This window comes from Talpa occidentalis, unplaced genomic scaffold, assembly GCF_014898055.3.
Source record: "Talpa occidentalis isolate TD23 unplaced genomic scaffold, MPIMG_talOcc4v2.1 talOcc4.3, whole genome shotgun sequence".
NCBI lineage: Eukaryota > Metazoa > Chordata > Mammalia > Eulipotyphla > Talpidae > Talpa > Talpa occidentalis.
In genome coordinates, this window is record NW_023603184.1 from 38726251 (window position 1) to 38745477 (window position 19227).

At 61.2% G+C, this 19227-nt stretch overlaps 1 protein-coding gene across 1 annotated transcript; it reads left to right on the forward strand.

The window, feature by feature from the left end:
* The first annotated feature begins 1383 nt into the window (after positions 1-1383).
* Positions 1384-18918, forward strand: RELT (RELT TNF receptor). The gene is made up of 11 exons (XM_037522937.2): positions 1384-1409; positions 12258-12326; positions 13353-13427; positions 13553-13719; positions 13935-14014; positions 14663-14920; positions 16140-16220; positions 16501-16582; positions 16743-16997; positions 17367-17565; positions 17709-18918. Exons 2-11 carry the CDS (start codon positions 12282-12284, stop codon positions 17754-17756), a joined length of 1290 nt encoding a protein of 429 aa, XP_037378834.1. The 5' UTR covers positions 1384-1409; positions 12258-12281; the 3' UTR covers positions 17757-18918.
* Positions 18919-19227: the final 309 nt, after the last annotated feature.

Consider the following 19227-nt stretch of genomic DNA (forward strand, 5'->3'; position numbering starts at 1 on the left):
CAGGCCTCTGCCCCCAGCCTGAGGCCTTCCCTGCTGAGTCCCCTCCCAGATCTGCTGTCCTGGGAAGGCCACCTGAGATCCCCTGAATGGCCTGAGGCCTTCCCTGCTGAGTCCCCTCCCAGATCTGCTGTCCTGGGAAGGCCACCTGAGATCCCCTGAATGGTAATGAGTGGGGGAAACTGGATGCTAGCCCACCATATTGCACAACTCCAGGGGGCAATGTGTGAAGAGTGCCCTGGAATGTGTGCAGCTCTGTCCCTAGTCACTATCCTGCTGGGCACCCTGAAGGTTGGGAATCAGCAGTGTGGGACAGATGATGGGAGGGAGAGAGAGCAATGTGTCACCTACCCTGCAGGAAGAAGGAACTAGCTATCCTGCAGACTGGTGGGCTAGGAAAACCTCCTGGAGGAAGATTTGGTCTGAGCCTTGAGGAATCTTCTGGCCACTAAATGGGTCTCCTCTATAGACTCACTTTCACCAGGACTTTTCTTTCTTTTTTTTTTTTAAGATTTATTTATTTGTGCACACAAGAGCTGGGGTATGCCAGAGATGTGGGGGGGGGGGGTGGTAGTGAGTGTGTGAGAGGATCCACCAGAGACAGAGAGGGGAGCAGAACAGGCAGACTGACGAAACACACTGCTGAGGGGAGCAGCGGGCGAGACAGGCGAGGTCTGCTGGGCCATGGGGGTTGCTCCCTGGCCGGCCGGGGATCGAACTCGTGCAGCAGAGGCTGCGGATTGCTTCATAGTGAGGTGCTTAACCCCTTGCGCCACCAGGGAGGCCCTCACCAGGCCTTTTCTCATTAAGGAGGTAAGGGTTCCTCGGGGCGCACCTGAAGCTCCCAACTAGGCAAAGTGAGGCCAATTTCCAAGAGCAAAGGGTGATGGCGGCCCCAGCTGCACTGGCAAAGGTGACCAGCCCGGGAGCAGCATCCAAGCCTCCGGTCAGTCCTGCATCGCTTCCTTTTTGGTTTGGAGCCCAGATAGGGATGACCCAAGAGGCCCCCGCGCTCCACGGAGCCGGCCCGCGCAGCGCCCCGCAGTTCTCGCGCGGCGCGAGAGAGGGCGACGCGGGGCCGCACCGGGCGGGAGGACGCGAGCCCCTCCGCGGGCTCACGAGGGGGGCGGGGCCGGGCGCGAGGCCGGGCTCTGACGTAGGGGGGGCGGGGCCGGCGGCCGCGACGCGTGGGGGCGGGGCCGGCGGCCGCGACGCGTGGGGGCGGGGCCGGCGGCCGTGACGCGTGGGGGCGGGGCCGGCGGCCGTGACGCGTGGGGGCGGGGCGCGCCTCCCGGCCGGGCTGGCGTTTCATTCAAAAGGCGCGCAGGCGGCGCGGGCGTCCTGCGCTCCCGAGCCGGGTCGGGCGCCGCGTCTGGGGGACCCGGGCTCCCGCGGCTCCGCGGCGCGGCCAGGTAAGCGGCTCTTCGCGGCCGGGGCCGGGGGCCGCGCGGCCGAGGGGCGCCCCTGCCCCCCGCGGCTCTGAGGAAGTTCCCCGGCGCGGCCGATGCCGCAGCCCGGCCCGCCGCCCCGCCCGCCCGCCCGCCGGCGTCCTGCCCGAGGGCGCGGGTCTCAGCCCGGCCGGGCCCGCGTGTCCTCGGCCGCCTCCGGGCCGGCCGTGCGCGGGGACGCGGCGGCGCAACTTGCAGTCCGGGAGGGCGGGCCCCGGAGACGCCCCCGGCCCGCGGAGCTCGCGCCCGAGGACCCGCCGGGGCCGGGGGGCCGGACCGGGGCCGCGGCGGGGGTGACGCGGCGCGGGAGGGGCCCGGCCGGAGCGGCTGGGGCCGGAACCCTGGGGGGGGGGCCGGAACCCTGGGGTGACGCCGGCCGGGACGGGGGCCTCGGGGGACTCGGCTGCGAGACGCCCCGGGGCGCTGCGGTGGCCGCCGCCGCGCCGGACACCGGGTCACGGGGCCCCGGGTGCTGTGGCCGCGAGTGTGGCCGGGCCGGGCGCTCGTGCGTGTGAGCGAGAGGGGAGGACGCCCACGCCGCCGTGAGAACCGGACTCCCGGACGCGCGGTGGGGTCAGGCAGGGTCTGTGTCTGCACCTCGGGGCTGAGAGAGGCGGGGAGCAGGGACCCTGCGCGCTGGCGTGGGGAGGCCGGGGGACGGGGCTGCCCCGGGACCGTCCCCAAGGAGGGGAGCTCGGCTCAGTGCACGGGGTAGACCCTGAGTGATTTGTCCTGGCGGTGGGGAGAGGCCCAAGGCAGGACCGCGCCTGGGGGTGACACCTCCAGCTGCAGCTACAGGGGCCCGTGGCGGCTCAGGTCCACCTCCCAGACAGACACACATCTCTCTCCTCTCTCTCTCCTCTGTCTCCTCTCCCCTCTCTCTCCTCTCCTCTCTCCTCTCCTCTCTCTCCCTCTCTCCCCTCTCCTCTCGCTCCCTCTCTCTCTTTCCTCTCGCTCCCTCTCTCTTTCCTCTCTCTCATGCACACCCGCGCGCACACACTCACACACACGCACACACACACACACATACACATGCTCTGAGTTCCCTGATGCCTGGTAAAACTCTGCGGCCCTGGTAACTTGCATTCGCCCTGGGCCCAGGAGTCTGCTCTCAGGCCTTCCCCTGCTGGGCCTCAGTCTCCCCTCTGCACTCTGAGGTGTTGGGCTGCGAAAGAGCTGTGAATCATCACTTTGGGATCCTCTATTGTTTTTGGGTCAACTGCCTCTGTTCTCCCTTTTCTCCCATCAAGCAGAAAGACTGCAGTGGGGGTTGGAGGTAGCCGTCTGCTGGGGACACAGTGGCCCCGGGGGTTGCACCCTGGTGCTGGTGGCAGGATTAGCAGCACCACCCTCTCCACAACTGTCCTGGCCCTTCAGCCAAACTTGACCCATAGACTGACTTACCTGGCCCAGGGTGCCTTTCTTCCGTTACCTGTGTGGGGGAGGGGCTTGAACGCGTTCCCCACAGGTGTTTTGGGTTACAGGAGCTGGGGCTGTTCACCATCTTGGCTGACCTCTTAAAGACCCCGCCCCCGCCAGAGGTCTGTCAGGTGTGGAATGGAGGGCTGAGGGGGACCTGCTAAAATGGTCTGGAAGTTCTGTTCTCTCCTGTCACCCTCTGAAAATGTTGATTGCATCCTGGGTAGGGGGACTGTACTTGGCACCGAGCTAAACACCGTGTGGCTTGCTCTTGTTGACGTCTCGGTAGTTCTGAGATGTGGAGGCTGTTTTTCAGAGAGGGAAACTGAGGCTCAGAGAAGCAAAGTGACTCGCACAAGGTCATGCTGAATCAGGACAGTGGCGGGACTAGAATTCAGGTTTTCTGTGTATGAAGCCCAGTGAGGTGCTCTATCTGCTCATGCCTTATCTGAGCTTTCGTCTCTCAAACCCAGACTGGCAGGCATGGACTTGCCAGGATGTGCCATTGTGGGTTCTGAGTGTGGTGTGTTTGCACACATGTCTGAAACATTGGGGGTGGGGTTACATGGTCTTCCTGTTCATTTACTCTTCCCTAGCCCCAGCTCTGCCCATTAGCCAGAGGTCACCAGAAAGGTCTGCCCCCTGCCTTCCAGAGCCTGCAGCTGGCTTTGCGAGTGTGCTCACAGAAAAGTTCTGGGGGTCAGGAGCAGGCTCCAAGGGTGGCAAGGACAGTTGAGAATCCCAGTTGACCCTCTTATTTGAAAAGTCCCCAGCCCCCTCTTCAGAATTGTTTTAAGGGCACTTTTCCCAAATCCACTCACTCGCTGTGGTAGGGAGCAGGCTGGTAACTTTGTGGTGCCCACCCTTTTTGGACCTTACTCTCCTCATTCTTCCCCAGAGGCCCCTGCTAGTCTGATCACTGCTGTTGCTTATGAGAGCTAGAGCTGGGGACCAGGGTGTCCCTTGGTTCCCTCTGGAATGACTGGAGCTGTGCTTCTTGGGCTTGATCAGAATAGCTGCCTTAGTCTCTTGGGGCTGAGCCTGAGTTATTTCTGTCCCCAGCAAGAGGTGGAAATAGCTCAGGGTCTGGGAGGGGGAGGGAGAGGAGAAGGGTTAACCTCTCCTTTTGGTCCCAGACCCATTGGAACCCCCTCAACCCCCCACTTCTACCTCCAGCCCCACTCAAGTCAAACCTTTCTGGGAACTTGGGCCTCTGGGTGTGACAGGGATGATGGTAGGACCAGTCTAGGTTTCTACATGTGGTACTCGTTGGGACTGTGTGATAGTCCACCCAGGATCTGATGCTCCCAGGTCTGTCTGCCTGGAGGGCCCTATGTCAGGCCATGGAAGAGAAGCTTTGAAGGAGAGTCAACACCCACCCCTGCTCATAGACCCAGTTCCATTTTACTGAGGGAGACACTGAGGTTCTGAGACATGGTGAGATGGACTTATCCAAGGTCCCCCCAGAACAGTGATAGTCTAGCCATCATCACCAGACAGGGTACCTACTTTCTGTCCTGCCACACATTCCCCAGATGCCTGGAGGTGGCCCAGGACTGGCAGCAGGCCCCAGACACACCTTCACAAGATCAGGGCTCCCTCTTCTGTTCCATCTCTGACCTAGCTGTCCTGCTAGACTCAGGTACCGACTTCTTTGCCTCCATTTCCAGATCCTCCTCACACTGCAGAACAACTAGTCTATAAAATAAGTCCAAACCCCTCATCATTTCACTGAGGCTTTTCCTTTCAAGACTCTTTGAACTTAAGCCTTTAGCCTCATCTCTCCCTACCAGATGCTGTGGTTCTACTCTTCTTTTTGCTTTCCCCTCTTTCTGGAACTGTCCTGGCCGTTCAAGATACAGCTCCCTTGTACCTGGGAAGCCCTCCCAGCCTATTGTGAATCCCTCTTCATTGTTGTGACCCAGGTGTAGGTGATTCATGTGCCTTGTATACCCAGCAGTCTGCCTTCTCCTGCCCCTAGGAGCAGGCTAGGCCTCTTCTCGAAGAAGGGTTGCCATAATAGGCCGAGCGCCTAGTGTTTGCTGGACTGCACAGGGAGGTGTCCACCCAGGATCTGATGCTCCTAAATATGCATTGGGGGTTAAGGGCAGAGACTCAAAGCCACCCCCATGGGTAGGACTGAGAATGGAGGTTGCCTGGGGCCCTTCTCAGGCAAGGCCTTTGCTCAGGGCCAGCAGAGGAAACACCCTGCTGAGACCTGCTGTGTGCCAGGCCCTGGGCTCAGGTCTCCTCCAAGCAGCATTGACGAAGGATTACCCTCCTTCCTGCTGCTTCATGGGCACGAAGCCTCAGAGAGCAGAGAGGATCAGCCCTAGTTTAATTTCCACAGCTGCAGGTGCTAGAGTCTGGTACTCAGCACGCCCAGCTGCAGCCGGGTGAGTGAGGGTGGTCTGATGTTTCTGCCATCAGTTTCTAAGAAGTACCAGGTGGACTACCTGCAGAAGGAGGAGGCAGATTTGGTGGGGCTGTTCAGATTACCTTTGTTACAGGCTTGGCTCTTCTGCCAGGACAGGAGGGACAGAGGTTTTAACTGAGATCAGTTAGCAGGCCTAGAATGTGTTCTCTGCTCTGTGCTAAGACCGTGGATGTCCAGGCCTCGGCTTCTTGCCATTGGCTGAGGCTAAAGTGGCCAGGAAGACAGGAAGGCGCTGTATTCCCACTGTGTGCCCAGTTGTGGGATTAGGACTTCAGGACTCTTGTATCTTGAGGTCAGCAGACCTCCAGGTTCAGGCAGGGAAAAGAAGAGAGAGACCTAGTAGAAGATCCTAGTGTCAGTGGGATCCTAATCCAGGTCTGTCTGCCTGGAGGGCCCTAGCTCTTTCCTGGGCCACCCTGGGAAAGATGAGAGCTCTATAAATAAACTGCCCATGTGGCTGTGAGTATGTGCCCTGGCCACTTGGCACAGGCGGAGAGGCAGAGGTGCCTCCCAGCCACTTATAGACAGGGTCTGCGTGAGGGGTAGAGGGAGAAGGAATTAGGGCTTCCAGAAGGAGAGACCAAAGCTTGAACCCACACATCCTCCCTGGAGAAGGAGCAGGGAGGGACCCTGTTGTGTGCCCAGCCACCTGTACCCTCACCTTTCTGCCTCTCTCCCTCAAAGGAGACCACAAACTGTGATGACCAAAGGGGCCAGGTCAAGAGAGGGAGACTGGGAAGGAAACATCCACACAGGCCGTTCTAGTAGGGGTTGGAAAGTGGGTACCCAGAACCCTCCCAGGGAGGCCAAGGCACTTTCCCTCAGACTGCTGAGCATGACATTGGGTGCTCGTGTCCGCTTCTGGGCCGCACAGTGACCTTAACTGGATGCTCTTCGATTCTGAGCTTGGCTCCTTCTCTGACTCTTAGGGGCTGTGGTGAGAACTGGTAACTCGGCTAGCACTGTAAGCAGTCCCCAGAGGCAGGGACTAACACCTCTATTTGCAGAGGAGGACCCCAAAACTCAGGGAAGTTAAACTTTCTGGAGGCCACAGCCACCTACGTGCCCAGCTAGCGCTTGACTGCGGGCGCGAGGGCTCTGGAACCTGACCTCCTCCTGTGCTCACCACAGTCCTCCAGCTCCATTCCTTAGGACGGGATGTGGAATTGCTGGGGAGGTCTTTCTCCAGTACCCTGAGTCTGGAGGAGTCAGAGAATGGGGTTGGCTGAAGTCTTGCCTAAGTTGGCCAGGTTGGGGTGATGAGGTAGGGTCTGTGCTGAGCAAGTTGGGCTGCCCTGGCACCTTGGTGATTTGGTACCAGATATAGGGCCAGGATGGGGGGCTTCTTGGAGAGGAGATATTCGTGGCAGGGGTGGGGTGTTCAGTGGGATGTCCTCCAGGGCCCTTGCTGCCCTGTCTTGGGACTTGGGGAGACCGCTTAGGGCTGGCCCAACCTCTTAGCGGGGATCCCATGGGGCTGAACTTGTGGGTGCCAGCCCCGAGCAGGGTGTGCAGAAGCAGTGGGAATGCCAGGTGAGGGGAGAAGGCAAGGGGTGGCTGACTCTGAGTTGGCTTGGTCCAGGGCACTGCTTAGCCTCTCTGAGACTGATTTCTCATTTGTGAAGCCTGGATCCATGTTTTTGAGGCCTGAAAAAGGAGTAAGGACTGTAGTAAGCACTTAATGAGGCTCGGGGGGCCCCAACTCTGCGCCAGAGATGACTGTCTGGTTTCAGACTCAGCGCAGAGAAGCGGCAGGGATTGCATCTCTACCACAACCAGACTAGGAGGGGCTGGAGCCCAAGTCTGGCCACCTCAGCCTTTTTCTTAGTTTCAAGGGCCAATTAACTCCTCGGCCCCACCTGCCCGCCTTACCTCCCCCCACACCCTCCCAGCCTCCCAAGCCAGATCCAGAGGCAGCTGAGAGGTCTGGGGGGGCAGAACCATAACCAGGCCCTGGAAGAGTCCCGGGGGTTGTGACATGGAGTCATGGCTCCCCATGCAGGGTGGGGTGGGAATGGAAGTTGGGCCCTGAGTCAGGCTCTGCATCCCCCTGGCTCCAACCTGTGGCCTTTCCTAGGGAGGTTCGCTTCACTCCGGGTCTCCCTTTGTCCCCCTGGGATTTCCCAGCCTCCCCTGGGCTTCTTGCTTCTCTCAGGTCCCAGGGCCTTTTCCTTCAGAGCTGGCTCAGGCTGGGGCAGTGTGCAAACGGGTGAGGGTGCAGGCAAACCTCAAAGGCCCGAGAGCCCCCTAGGTGAGGGCAGCATCCTTTCCCTGGGGTCTTTGTCATGGTCTCAGTTGAGCTGCCCACAGTATACCCTCCGTAGCCTCTACCATCAGGTGGCAAACACTCCCAGGGTCTGGGCTGAGCTTCAGGGGGAGGGGGAAGCAGTCAGAATGGGGCTCCAGACCTGCTTTACTGCTTACTGGCTGCAAGGCCCAGACAAATGAACTCGTGGCCCTCATGTACCCAGGTGTGGCACAGGGGTACTCACATCTGTGAGGAGTGGAGGCAACCCAGGAAGAGGGCCTGGCCCGAGGGAATGAGAATCAGTTCCCTCCTCAGTGAGGGTGGGAGACGGGAAGGAGGCAATGCTTAGGTGCCCCCACTGCCGCCCACTGCGGGCACTGCCCTACTTCAGCCCCAGTTGCCAGGGAACCACTGGGTTCCTCACTAACCTGGATTTCTTTATTGATGGGCGGCCTTTGTCTTCTGCCTCCCTGCAGCCACCACTGAGGGAGGCCCATGTCCAGCTGTGTTTCCAGGCAACCCCAGCCTCTGGAGGCTGCAGGGAAGTGCACAGGCCCTAGAGGCACTGCCTGGGAAACAGGGGTATCTGCTGCTCACCTCCTACTCCAGATGGGCACCTGCCTCCCTCCAGTCCTACCTCATTGGCACGCAGCCAGAAAGCCCTCAGACACACTTTGTTCTCTGCCTCTCCTTCCTTCCAAGGCTTCTGTGACCCCGGGGGCGTCCAGGTTCTGCCCACCAGCCAGTCCAGAGCCCTCTCCCATCCTGCCCTCCCACCTCCCAGGTTCTCCCTGTGGCTGATGGGGTACGGCCTGTGTACTAGGCCCTGTGCCAAGCATTGTGCATAATGAGTATGCATCTCATACCCTACACCTTTCTGCTAAATGTGTACCATGCCCCCTCCACGGTTTACACATGGGGAAACTGAGGCATAGAGCATGAGGGCTTTGTGCCAGGTCCTGGGCTGTTTCATGAGGATTTCTCACTCTTACCCTCACAGCAGGGGCCACAGACACAAAGCCAGTGGCAGACAGCAAGGCAGGCTGGGTCTCCCCAGTCAGCCCAGGGGTTCAGATCCGGCTCACGGTCCCTCTCCCCGCCTAAGCCCCAACCTCGGGGCTCCTTACCATCAGCCTGCTCTCCGGCAGATCTGGACCCTCTCCTGAAGGCATGTTTTCTGATCCCTGCCCCTCACCCAGTTCAGTACTACCTACCCACATACTAGAGCCGGGCCACATGCACAGCGCCAGGGCAGCGGGATTAATGCAGAATGGGAGGTGGTGAAGGGGACTTCCAGGAGGAAGTGACCTTGCAAAGAGCTCTGAAGAAAGAGTAGGTGTTGACCAGGTGCTGGGAGGGGTTCCTGGACATGCAGGTACCAGTCTGGTGAGAGACAAGCGTGTCTAGGGACTGAAGGCAGCTCAGAGTGGTTGGAGTGTGGGGGTGGGGTAGGTGGGACATACCTCCATGACAAGGCACCTAGGGTGTCTGCCCCCCTCCCCCAGCCCGCACTGGATGCCAGGGAGGGCGCATGGGACTGTGGGAGACCTTTGGGATCCTGTGGATGAAGCTGGAGATTGGGGGGGCTGGGGGGAGAGGCTGAAGGGGGCATGGTCTGCCATGACCCCTGCAGCTTCAGTTCTGGGAAAGAGGAAGCTGCTGAGGCTTAGGCTGTGGCAGTGGCTCCAGCTTCCTCTTTCTCTGAGGCCTCCAGGGCTGCATCTCCCTGGGGCTCATCTGACTCCCAACTTGGGGCCCTGGACTGGGCTAGGCTACTTGGCTTCCTTCCAGGGAATTTCTGGTTCTAATTATTTGGGCAGTGTTGGGGGGTGGGGGTGGGCCAGCATGAGGAAGGGCCCCCCCCCAACCTCAGCATGTTTGGAGACCTCCTGCTCCAGACACTGGGCTGGGGGAGTTTGTGATGAGTGAGACAGCCCTGCCCTAGCTGCTGTCTGGGGCGGGGTGGGGGGGACTGAGGGGGTGGCGCAGTGGTAAACAAGCATGCAGACAATTACTAATTACAAACTTGGGCAGGAGGTGCAGGGCGAAGGGGTGATGGAAGGAAATCACAAGACCTGCTTTAGGCTCTTCTTGAATCTCATGACAGCCTTGTCCTGGGAGATAAACATTCCCATCCTACAGGCAAGGAAACTGAGACCCAGCCGGCTGAATCAGGTCCCCCCGGGAGCTGGCGATAGTGGGGACTTGTGGATGGCCCCAGACTGGGAGACTTCAGGGAGGAGTGGCCTCGGGACTGACTTCTTTCTCTGCTCCTGCCTGTCATCCCCCTCAGTGGGCGGAGGTTCTCCTTGGAGAATAGTTCAAGGGCGCAGGGAGAGGAGTCTCCCGGCCATGGGCTGAGGCACTGCTCCTCTAGGGCCTGGGTATGCCTGTGCTGACAGCCCTCCTCCAGGAAGCCCTCCAGAGGTGCCAGCCTTTGGAAGGTCACTGACTGCCCAGCCACCTGGACCAAGCCGAAGGTTGGGGTTTGCACCTTCACTGACCACCCCCCGCCCCTCGCCCCGGGGCTTCTATCTAAACTTGCATTTTGGTCAGAGAGCAGCGCGCGGGGCTGGGCTGCTGGAGGCCGGTGAAGAGTGGGCCGCAGAGGGGACGTCAGAGCAGCAGGTGCGTCCACATGTGTGCACCGTGTTCTGAGCTGCCTGACTGAACAGGTCCGTGGGGTCTCAGTCTGGACTGAGTGTGGGGCCAGGGAGCTGCTGTAAGCAGAGATGGGGCAGCGAGTCTGGAGTAAGTGCTGGTTTGGGGTAATGTGCTGGTTTGGGGTAATTAGACGGCACGTAATTAGAAGGCGTCAGGGCGCCAGGCGGTGTCTGTGAATGTGCTGGAGTGGGTCCTCTCTGGCTTTAGTCTGCGCCTCTGGGACCCCCATTTTCCTCCCAGAAATTGTGAGCTTGGTATCTCCATTTGAGCTGCTGAAAATGAGCAGCTGCACAACCCTCCCCTGAGGGCTTAGGCCTCCCAGCAGGTGTCCATCTGTGCCCTCCCCAGGGATACAGGGTGGTGCTGGGACTGGGCAGGGCTGTGGGTCAGAGACTGAAGAGCAGGGAAGAGGCCACGCAGAGGGCTTGAGTGGGCTCTGGGCCTTGTGCAAACACTGAAAAGGAGACGTGTGACTAAATTGGGGCGGGAAGGCAAGTGGGGGATGAGCCTGGGGTGTCACCTATTGGGTGCTGAATGCCAGGGGTGGGACCTTCACCCTTCTCCATGGCCTGGCCTCCTCCTGCCCCGGATTTTCCCCTGAGCTGGCCTTAGGCCCGGAGCTACTGCCGGTGACCTGGAGAGTCCCGAGGATGACGGTGTGACCGCTGCCCCTCCCCCTCCCCTGGGGTGTAACTCAAGCCCCTGGTCCCTCTGAGGTCTGTGCCTGCCAGACTGCCCCAGGAGGGCGGGAGGATCGGTTTCCTCTGCCTCCTTTTCCAGTGGGAAGCCCAGGCCACCCAGAGGGTGAGGGGCTCTCGTGTGACAGCTCCAGGTAGGGTCACTTCAATCTATCGGGGGTCTTGGGCCAGTGACTGAGCTCTCAGGCCACCCCTTGGGGTTCAGGGGCTGCATGTAGAGTGGCCTGTGGCTGAGATCCAGCAGCCACCCTTTCCCTCACCCTCCTGAGCCTGCGGCCTGCCTCCTGGAAACACACCATGTTCCGCCCAGTCCCTATTGTTGTCCAGCCGAGTCCTTCTTCCTGCCGTTCCCTCCTTGTCCTCTGGCTGGAGAGGCCACACTCAGCCTGGGGGCTCAGTCCCAGTGCCCATCACGCTCTGTGCCCTCACCCTGCCTTGTTTTGCTTCTTGGCATGTCCCCTCACCTGACAGGGCCTTTCTGCTTAGCTGCTGGCCATCCGTCTCCTCGGGTGTGAGCCCCCTGGGGACGGGGCCCATGTCTGTCTTGCTCATACTCTTTCCTTTGCTGAGGGCAGTGCCCAGCACACAGTAGGTGCCTGAGAAGGGAGGATGGCTAATTGCTAGCTGCCCCCCTACCCCAACTCTGCCTGAGGCACTCCCTGAGGCTGGCCTTGGGGCACAGATGCAGTCAGGTGTGCTCCGGGGCTCATGGAGAAATGGTGGTGTGGACAGTGGGCCCAGCGATGGGTGGGGTGGAGAACAAGCATGGGCCTTGGGCGGGGTGGGGGTGGGGTGGGGTGGGGGATCAGACACAGCTCTGGGAAAGGGAGATCTAGAGAAGCTTCAGGAAAGGGAAGCCTTTATGTTGGGTTTGAGGGGGAAGGAAAGAGCCTGCCTTTCAGCAGAAGTAGCTAGAGAGAAGCCTTGAGCTGCGTGAACCTGCCCTTAGCCTGTAGGGCATTCCTAGTGCTGGGGCCTGAGGCCAGGAGGTGCAGAGACTGTGGGGAGGGGATTGCCAGCCCTCTCATCCCCCACCCCCAGGGCCATCGCTGCCTCTTCCTTCCCCCACCCCGCTGCTTCAAGGTGCCTGTTTATGAAAGGGGAAGGAAGCCCTTCCTCCTAGGGAAGCCCCCCAAGCCTGGCAGAGCCTTTGGTCCCCTACAGTCTGTGCTGCACTGGGAGGCTGGCCCTAGACAGGGCGCCCCACCCCACCGCCTCCACTCTCGCTTGCAGGGCCGGATGGTGAGTGTAGGCCAAGCCCACAGCACCTTGCAAATGAATCCCATCCTGTCCTGGAAGCAGCACTGCCTTGCCTGTGTCACCTCCTCTCCTTTCTTCTGCTCTAGGCTGGTGACCACCAGGGCCTGAGGATGAAGCTGAGCCCACAGCTCTGGCCCCTGTCCTGCCTCCTTGTGGTGAGTTGGGATGGGACTGTGGGGAAATGCAGAGTTGAGTCTGGGGCCTGCGCCACAGGCCTTGGAGTTGATGGAGTCCAGGTGCTGCTCCAGGGCGCCTGGGTGGTGCTGAGGCCATTTTCCCAGCTCTTTGAAGGATCTGAGAAAGGCTGGTCCCGGAAAGCACCTCCTGGGCCCCGTGTTCCCAGTGCAGGAGGCCTTGTAGCACTTGGCAGGCGCTGGCACCCAGGTCTGGGCCTGAAGAGGTCCCCAGAGCCTTCCCGATGGCATTCTCTTGGCCCTCCAAGACAACTGGCTCTGCTCTTCCCACCACTGCCGAGCTGGGGCCAAATTGGAGGAGTGGCAGGGGCCAGTGGGGGTGTCTCCGCACAGCAGGAGGGACTCAGGGCAGACAGGTCACATCTGGAACAGGAAGCAGAGGTGCTCATGGTCGAGTACGTTGAGAGACACAAACTGAGAAAACCTTCCCTTGGGACGTGCCATGCCTGTGTGGAAGCCGGGGTGTGAAGGAGTTGGCCTTGTCATGAGGAGGTCATGGAGGAGGATGTGGTCCCAGAGGCTCAGCTGATAGCTCAGAATAGGAAGCACCAGCTGCAGGCTTGGCCCCAGGGTGGATGGACAGAGTTGGTCAGTAACACACCCAGCTGGCGGAGGAGAGGCAGCAGGGGCGGCAGGAAGGGGGCAGAACTTGAGAGGAATTGGGAAGCGTTTCTTCCTCAAGGACCTTGTTAGATGGAAGGGGTGTGCCTCAGAGATCCCAGAGCTTGAGAGCCAGATTCAGTTCTGCCTGGGGCTTTCCAGCACTTTCCAGAAGTAGATGTGGTTCTTTTCCAACCTGGGCAATGGCCATGCAGCAAGTCTGGGTCAGGCATGAGGGATTGAGGCCAGAGAGTGCCTCTGAAGCCCGGGGCTGGCCTGGTGGTCCCCAGCCCTGCCTTGTCAGGAAGTGGGTGGTCGACGGATGGCACCAGAGACCCCATGACTCTGTATCTGCTCTCAGCGCGCTCCTGCCCACTCTTCTTCCAGCTGCTGTCCTGGCCTCTGGCCACTCCAACACCAACAAGCCCTTGGCAGTGCCCACCTGGGGAGGAGCCTGATCTGGTGAGCGTCACCCTGCCATTGGCCCTGTCCTGGGGAGACTCGGAGGCAGGCGCAGTCCCCATACCTGGCTTCCCAGGGACCTCAGGCCTGGCTCCTGGCTTCACTCTCGCCTTTCTCTCCCACAGGACCTAGGGCAGGGCACATTCTGCAGGCCTTGCCCCCTAGGCACCTTCTCAGCCTCATGGGGCTCTAGCCGATGCCAACCCCACTCCCTCTGCAGCCCTCGAGGGAGGCTGAAGGCCCAGGTGGGCACCGAGACTCAAGACACACTCTGTGGAGACTGCCAGCCTGGGTGAGCTAAGGGGTCCGTGGGGAGTTGAGGGGGGCTCATAGCTGCATAACCAGAACCCTGAATCCTGGGGTCCCAGCCTCACCTGCCCCCTTAATTGGCTCAGTCTTCCCATCTGTGAAATGGGATGGCCAGGGCCAGTGAGGGGCCAGCAGGAAGGAGTCCAGCCTCTCTTAGGGATAGTTTTTGGTTCTTGGTGACACGTTCCCTCCCTGCAGGTGGTTTGCCCCCACAGCAGTCCCTCATGCTCCCTGCCAGCCATGCCCCTGGACACCTCTGGGCACTCGAGGCTGTCATGGTGAGTGCAGACGGGGGCTGAAATTGCTGGGGCGGTGCAGGAGGGGATCCAGCAAATCTGCACTAAGGGAGACCGCCACCACCCCCCCCATGTTCATTTGGGGCTCTGGGGTCCTCATTCCAACTGCTCAGGGGACTAGCGGGAGGTACAGCTGGGGAGAGTCGGGGAAGGTGTGGTCTCTTGCTCCACTGTCCACCCACCTTGTTTTTGAATGGCAGAGACTGTCCAGCAGGTGGCAGCCTCAGTTGAGGGGCTGGGGGCTCACATCCTGCTCTTCATTCCCTCAGAGGCCCCCCCAGATGAGTGTGAGCACACATGCACACACACACCGCCTTCTCCCCTGAGCTGGTCACCTTCTGAGACATTAACTCGTGGACCAGGTCATAAAGACAGGCCTGGGGTCCCTGTGTCCGGGCATGGGCCGCAGGTGCCATCCCTCGCCCTCTGGAGCCCAGTGTGAGGCTGGCCAGAGGGCTGGTGTCCTGGTCGGACAGCAAAGGGGGCGGGGGCTGGGGAGCTGCTTCCCCAGCATGGGATGGGCGGGCACGTGAGTTTGCCCCACGCACGCTAACTTGGGCCTGGGGTCTGCGTGTCTGTGATTCTCTGCCTCCATCTTCCCTTCATGCTGCCATCCTCCGTGGTGCTCAGAGCGGGGGCGCCGGGCCCGCCGAGGCGTGGAGGTGGCCGCAGGGGCCAGCGGCAGTGAGGAGATGCAGCAGCCTGGGAACGGCACGCGGGCGGGCAGCCACGAGGAGACGGCCGCCCAGTACGCAGTCATCGCCATCGTGCCCATCTTCTGTCTCATGGGGCTGCTGGGCATCCTGGTGTGTAACCTGCTCAAGCGGAAGGGCTACCACTGCACGGCCCACAAGGAAGTCGGGCCTGGCCCTGAAGGTGGAGGCAGCGGTGAGGCCCCCCTGGGGTCCAGGTTGGGGGCCAGAGGGCGCAGGCTGGGCTGGCCCTGCTCGGGGGCTGCCCAAGAGAATCTTCCTCTGGAGGATCTGATAGGGAGAGGCCTGCAGCGGGCTTTCTGGGGGGCCTCCCCGAGGTGCTGCCTGTGGACCCCAGGGAGACGCTGCAGACAGACAGGGTGGAAGGAAGGCTGAGGTGGCCCCAGGTGGTGACAGGGACTGAGCAGAGGCAAGACACTGGTCAAGGGGCTTCAGCGGGATTTCCACCTTGGATGAGGCCTGCTCAGCAGTGGGGTTCTGGACTCCTGGGGGCTACAATTGTGTATGTAGGTCAAGGGTCAGACTGCCTTTATAGTGCTGGGGTGACCTCTGACCCTGGCGGGGAGTGGGGGAGGCGGTTGTCGTGGGCGGCACACAAGAGGCTTCTGGTCTGTGTTACTCCGGAGACTGCACCACACACCTGAGGCTCCCAGGGCCCTGGTCCCTTTTCTTCTCCCTGACACTGTCCCCCAAAGTCCAGGAGGGGCGTGAGGCCCGCACGCACATCCACCGCCCCCAGAACCTTGTGGCCACATCGACTGAAGTGGCACCGCCCGTGCTGGGCTGCCTAGGGCTGGCTGAACCCTAAGCTGCTGGCACTGAGGTCTGGAGGGACAGGAAGGAGCCAGGGACTAAGAGGAGGCAGGAAGGTGGCAACTCGGGCCATTGTGCTGAGGCTCTGCTTGTTTTCCTAGCCTAGGATTTGCTCCAGCGGATGGTTGCGCCAGTCCTAGCAGCTCCATCTGCAACCTGTTGCCACACTGTGTGGCTGGGCCCTAAGGTGACCAAAGGCCCTCGGTTCGCTCTGTAGACAGGGCGTGAGCAGCGGGGGTCTGGGCCCCTAGTGGCAGTTGGCCAGACTTCTCCAGGGTTCTGGGCAGAGGCTGCCCATAGCTGAGGAGGGGAGAGAAGAGCCTGACCCCAACCCTCACACTTGCTCTGCAGGGACTAGGGTTCAGAGAGCCCCGAACCACGGGGCCCTGGGGGCTGTGGGCGCCGGGCGAGGTGATGTGAGGGGTGAAGGAGAAATGAGCTTGCGGAGGGGCAGGACTGCCCGGCATGCGCCTCAGCCTTTGGAAGGCCTGGGGCGCCCTCTGCTGGCGCATCCTGGAGTAGCTCGCAAGCCGGGTCTTGCCCCCAGACTTCCCCAGGGTCATGGCCTTTTCCTTCCGCAGGGATCAACCCAGCCTATTTAGCTGAGGACGCCAATGAGGACACCATCGGGGTCCTGGTGCGCCTGATCACAGAGAAGAAAGGTGGGGTGCATGACCCTCTCCTGTGCTCCTCCCTGAGTTTGGGGTTAGAGTCCCACCCTGCTCTGGCCTCCTGCCGGGGGGCCCGGGCTAGCTGGCCCTCTCACCAGGATGGCTGACTGCGTTGCCTCTTTTCCTCCTCCTCTTGCCTGCTGAGGGGTGGAGGAGGCGCTCGGCCAGGCCAGGGAAGGGGTGGCTGGTGGATAGGGGGATTGTACTAGGGCACGGGGGTGTGGTCTCCCCTCATGGCCCAGAAGCAGGTTCTGACTGCAACTGCCCACAGAGAATGCAGCGGCCCTGGAGGAGCTGCTGAAGGAGTATCACAGCAAACAGCTGGTGCAGACAAGCCAGAGGCCTGTGCCCAGGTGAGTAGGCAGGTGGGCAAGGAGGTACCTACCCCACTGGTGATCTGCCTGCCTCCTGGGGCTCTCGGGCATGTCCCCTCTCCTGTTACCCGGATTCCCCTAACTGCTTCATCTGGCTGGGGGCCTGCTGTGCCAACTGTTACCGCCGTACCTTCCACAGGCTGCCGCCGGGCACGCCCAGCACGCCACACATCTGCCCGCATCGCCACCACCTCCACACCGTGCAGGGCCTCGCTTCACTCTCTGGCGCCTGTTGCTCCCGTTGTAGCCAGAAGTGGCCTGAGGTGCTGCTGTCCCCTGAGGCTGCAGCCGCCACTGCTCCCACTCCCAGACTTCTGCCCAATGTGGGCAGGGCTCCCAAGGCCGGTGCCAAGGCAGGACGGCAGAGCGAGATCACCATCCTGTCTGTGGGCAGGTGAGGCGGGCCCGGGCTCAGCGGGACCAGGGAGCGACATGACAGCGGCAGGGGGCAGAGGCAGGGCCCCAGGTGGAGCCTGAGCACCCTGCCCAGCGATGGCCCTGCCCTCCCCGCCTCTCTGGCCAGCGAGAAGTGCGGTCTTCCCGGCTGTGCTGTGTCTCTCATGGAGCCCGTGGGTTCCCAGGGCAGGGTCTGGGCCCCTCAGGCCAACAGCCTGTCCACTGCAGCCTGGGCTTGCGGGGAGGGTGCTGGCAGGGACGCGCCTCCCGATCCATGAGCCTGCTGGGAGACCCTGGGCAGAGGCTGCCCTTTCAGCACCTGGGGTTCCCCTGCTAAGGGGCAGCTGACAGCCACCTCTCCACACAGGTTCCGCGTGGCCCGGATTCCTGAGCAGCGGACGAACTCACTAGCGCCAGAGGTGAAGACCATCACAGAGGGCGGGCCCTCGGGGGGCAATCTCCCTGACTCCCCGCAACCCGGCCTCCCCACTGAGCAGCTGGCCCTGCTGGGAAGCAGCGGAAGCCACACTAAGTGGCTGAAGCCTCTAGCAGAGAACAAGGCTGAGGTGAGAGGCAGACAGGGAAGGTGTCTGTGGGCTCCTAGGCCAACCCTGACTGGAGATGGGGCAAGGTGGGGGTCCAGGGGCAACTTTCCTGGAGTCCAGACCCCTCCCTGACTCATCTCTGACCCCTCAACCCTGTCCTCTAGGAGAACCGCTATGTGGTTCGACTGAGTGAGAGCAACCTGGTTATCTGAGGAGCTGTCACATCTGAAGACAATGCAGCCCTGCCCTGGGAGGTTCTGGCGGCTTCCTGGAGGAGGTAGAGCTGCAGCTGGGCCTGTGAGGACCAAGAAGCAACGGCCCAGCAGACAAAACAGCCAAAGTCAAGGCCTGGAGGTGGGACTGTCTGCCCCAGGAGGAGGCAGTGGGTGCTGTGTGCAGGAGCAGGTTGAGACTCCCTCCCATGCCTGCTGCCCCAGCTCCTTCCCTGCAGGACGCCTCTGACCCTGCACCCTGCCCTGGCAGTTCCTAGGAGCCCAAGGGATCCTCTGTACACCCAGGTGGCTAGGCCTTGATGGTGGAGGGGCCTTCTGCCTGGCACCCCCAGTACCCCACACCTTGGTAATTAGGCAGCCCTTGCCTCTGTGCCGGGCCTCAGGCAGATGGTCATCTGTACCCTCCCTGCTCCGGCAGGTCCCGTGGGAAGGGGCATCACGAGCCTGAGGGCTGGACGGCTGACTTCCTGGGTTCTCATCCTGGCAAGTCCCCGGCCATCACTGGAGCCCAATTTTTCTGACTGTGGAGAGGGGAGGAGGCCTCAGAACCCGCGGCCTCTCCAGCTCCCTGGAGGTCCTGGCGGGGTTGTTTGGGGGAGAACTTGACTCCTTGCCACCCCTTCTCATTAGAAGCTTTAACTGGCCTCATTTTTGCTGCTTCCAGGGCCTCCACTTTCAATTCAAGGCCCCCATGGGGCAGCCCATCCACGGCCTATGGAGGGGCTCGATGCATGTGCCTGCCCCGCCCCCCACTCTGCTGTTTTTATTGAAACAACAAAACAGACTTCATCTGGGCGGTGCTGTGGTGCAGAGCTCAGCCCGCCACCCCCAGGGTCTCTGGAGCTTCCAGAGAGAAGAGCGTGTGGCAGGGCTGGAGAGGCGTTGCCCCGTCGTGTCAGTGTGTCTGTCCCCAGGGCCTGGACAGTGCAGGCGACTGTCCTGCCCAGCCCCCATCTCCATTCTAGCTCAGCAACCTGGTTATTTATGTTGGGACTGTGCAGGCACGGGCCCCACCACCCTCCCATTTCTTATTTATTGAAACTTCGCTGTTGTCCTTGTCTTGCATCTTCGTCCCCATCCGTTTGTTAAATAATAAAAGGTGGGAAAGTGGTGTCACGAGGAGCTTCTTTTCCCTGTGCCTCTCCCCCAGGCCACCCGGCCGACCGCTGCGTGGTCTGTGTCGGCCACTGTGGGAGGGACGCCCGCGGCATCCCGGGCAGCAGGCAACAGGAGGGATGGGGTGGGGAGGCCCCCCGCCCCCCCGCCCCCGTGGTTCTCACTGCAGGCCCTCGAGGCCGCGCCGCCCCACGCAAGTGTGGTGTGAGCCACATGCGCGATTTACAGTTTTCTACTAGCCATGTTTACAGCAAAAGGGGTGAAATGAATCTAAGCCATAGCAGTGTTTTCTGTAGCCAGTAGATCTGAGGTTATGTTCAATGGAAAAGCAACG

What these genes read in the sequence shown, in the direction of transcription:
- RELT (XM_037522937.2), top strand. Translation starts at nt 12,282, where the DNA reads ATGAAGCTGAGCCCACAGCTCTGGCCCCTGTCCTGCCTCCTTGTG. An exon ending in CTGGGGAGGAGCCTGATCTG is followed by an intron (nt 13,428 to 13,552) that starts GTGAGCGTCACC and finishes TCTCTCCCACAG; the next exon opens with GACCTAGGGCAGGGCACATT. An exon ending in TGTGGAGACTGCCAGCCTGG is followed by an intron (nt 13,720 to 13,934) that starts GTGAGCTAAGGG and finishes CCCTCCCTGCAG; the next exon opens with GTGGTTTGCCCCCACAGCAG.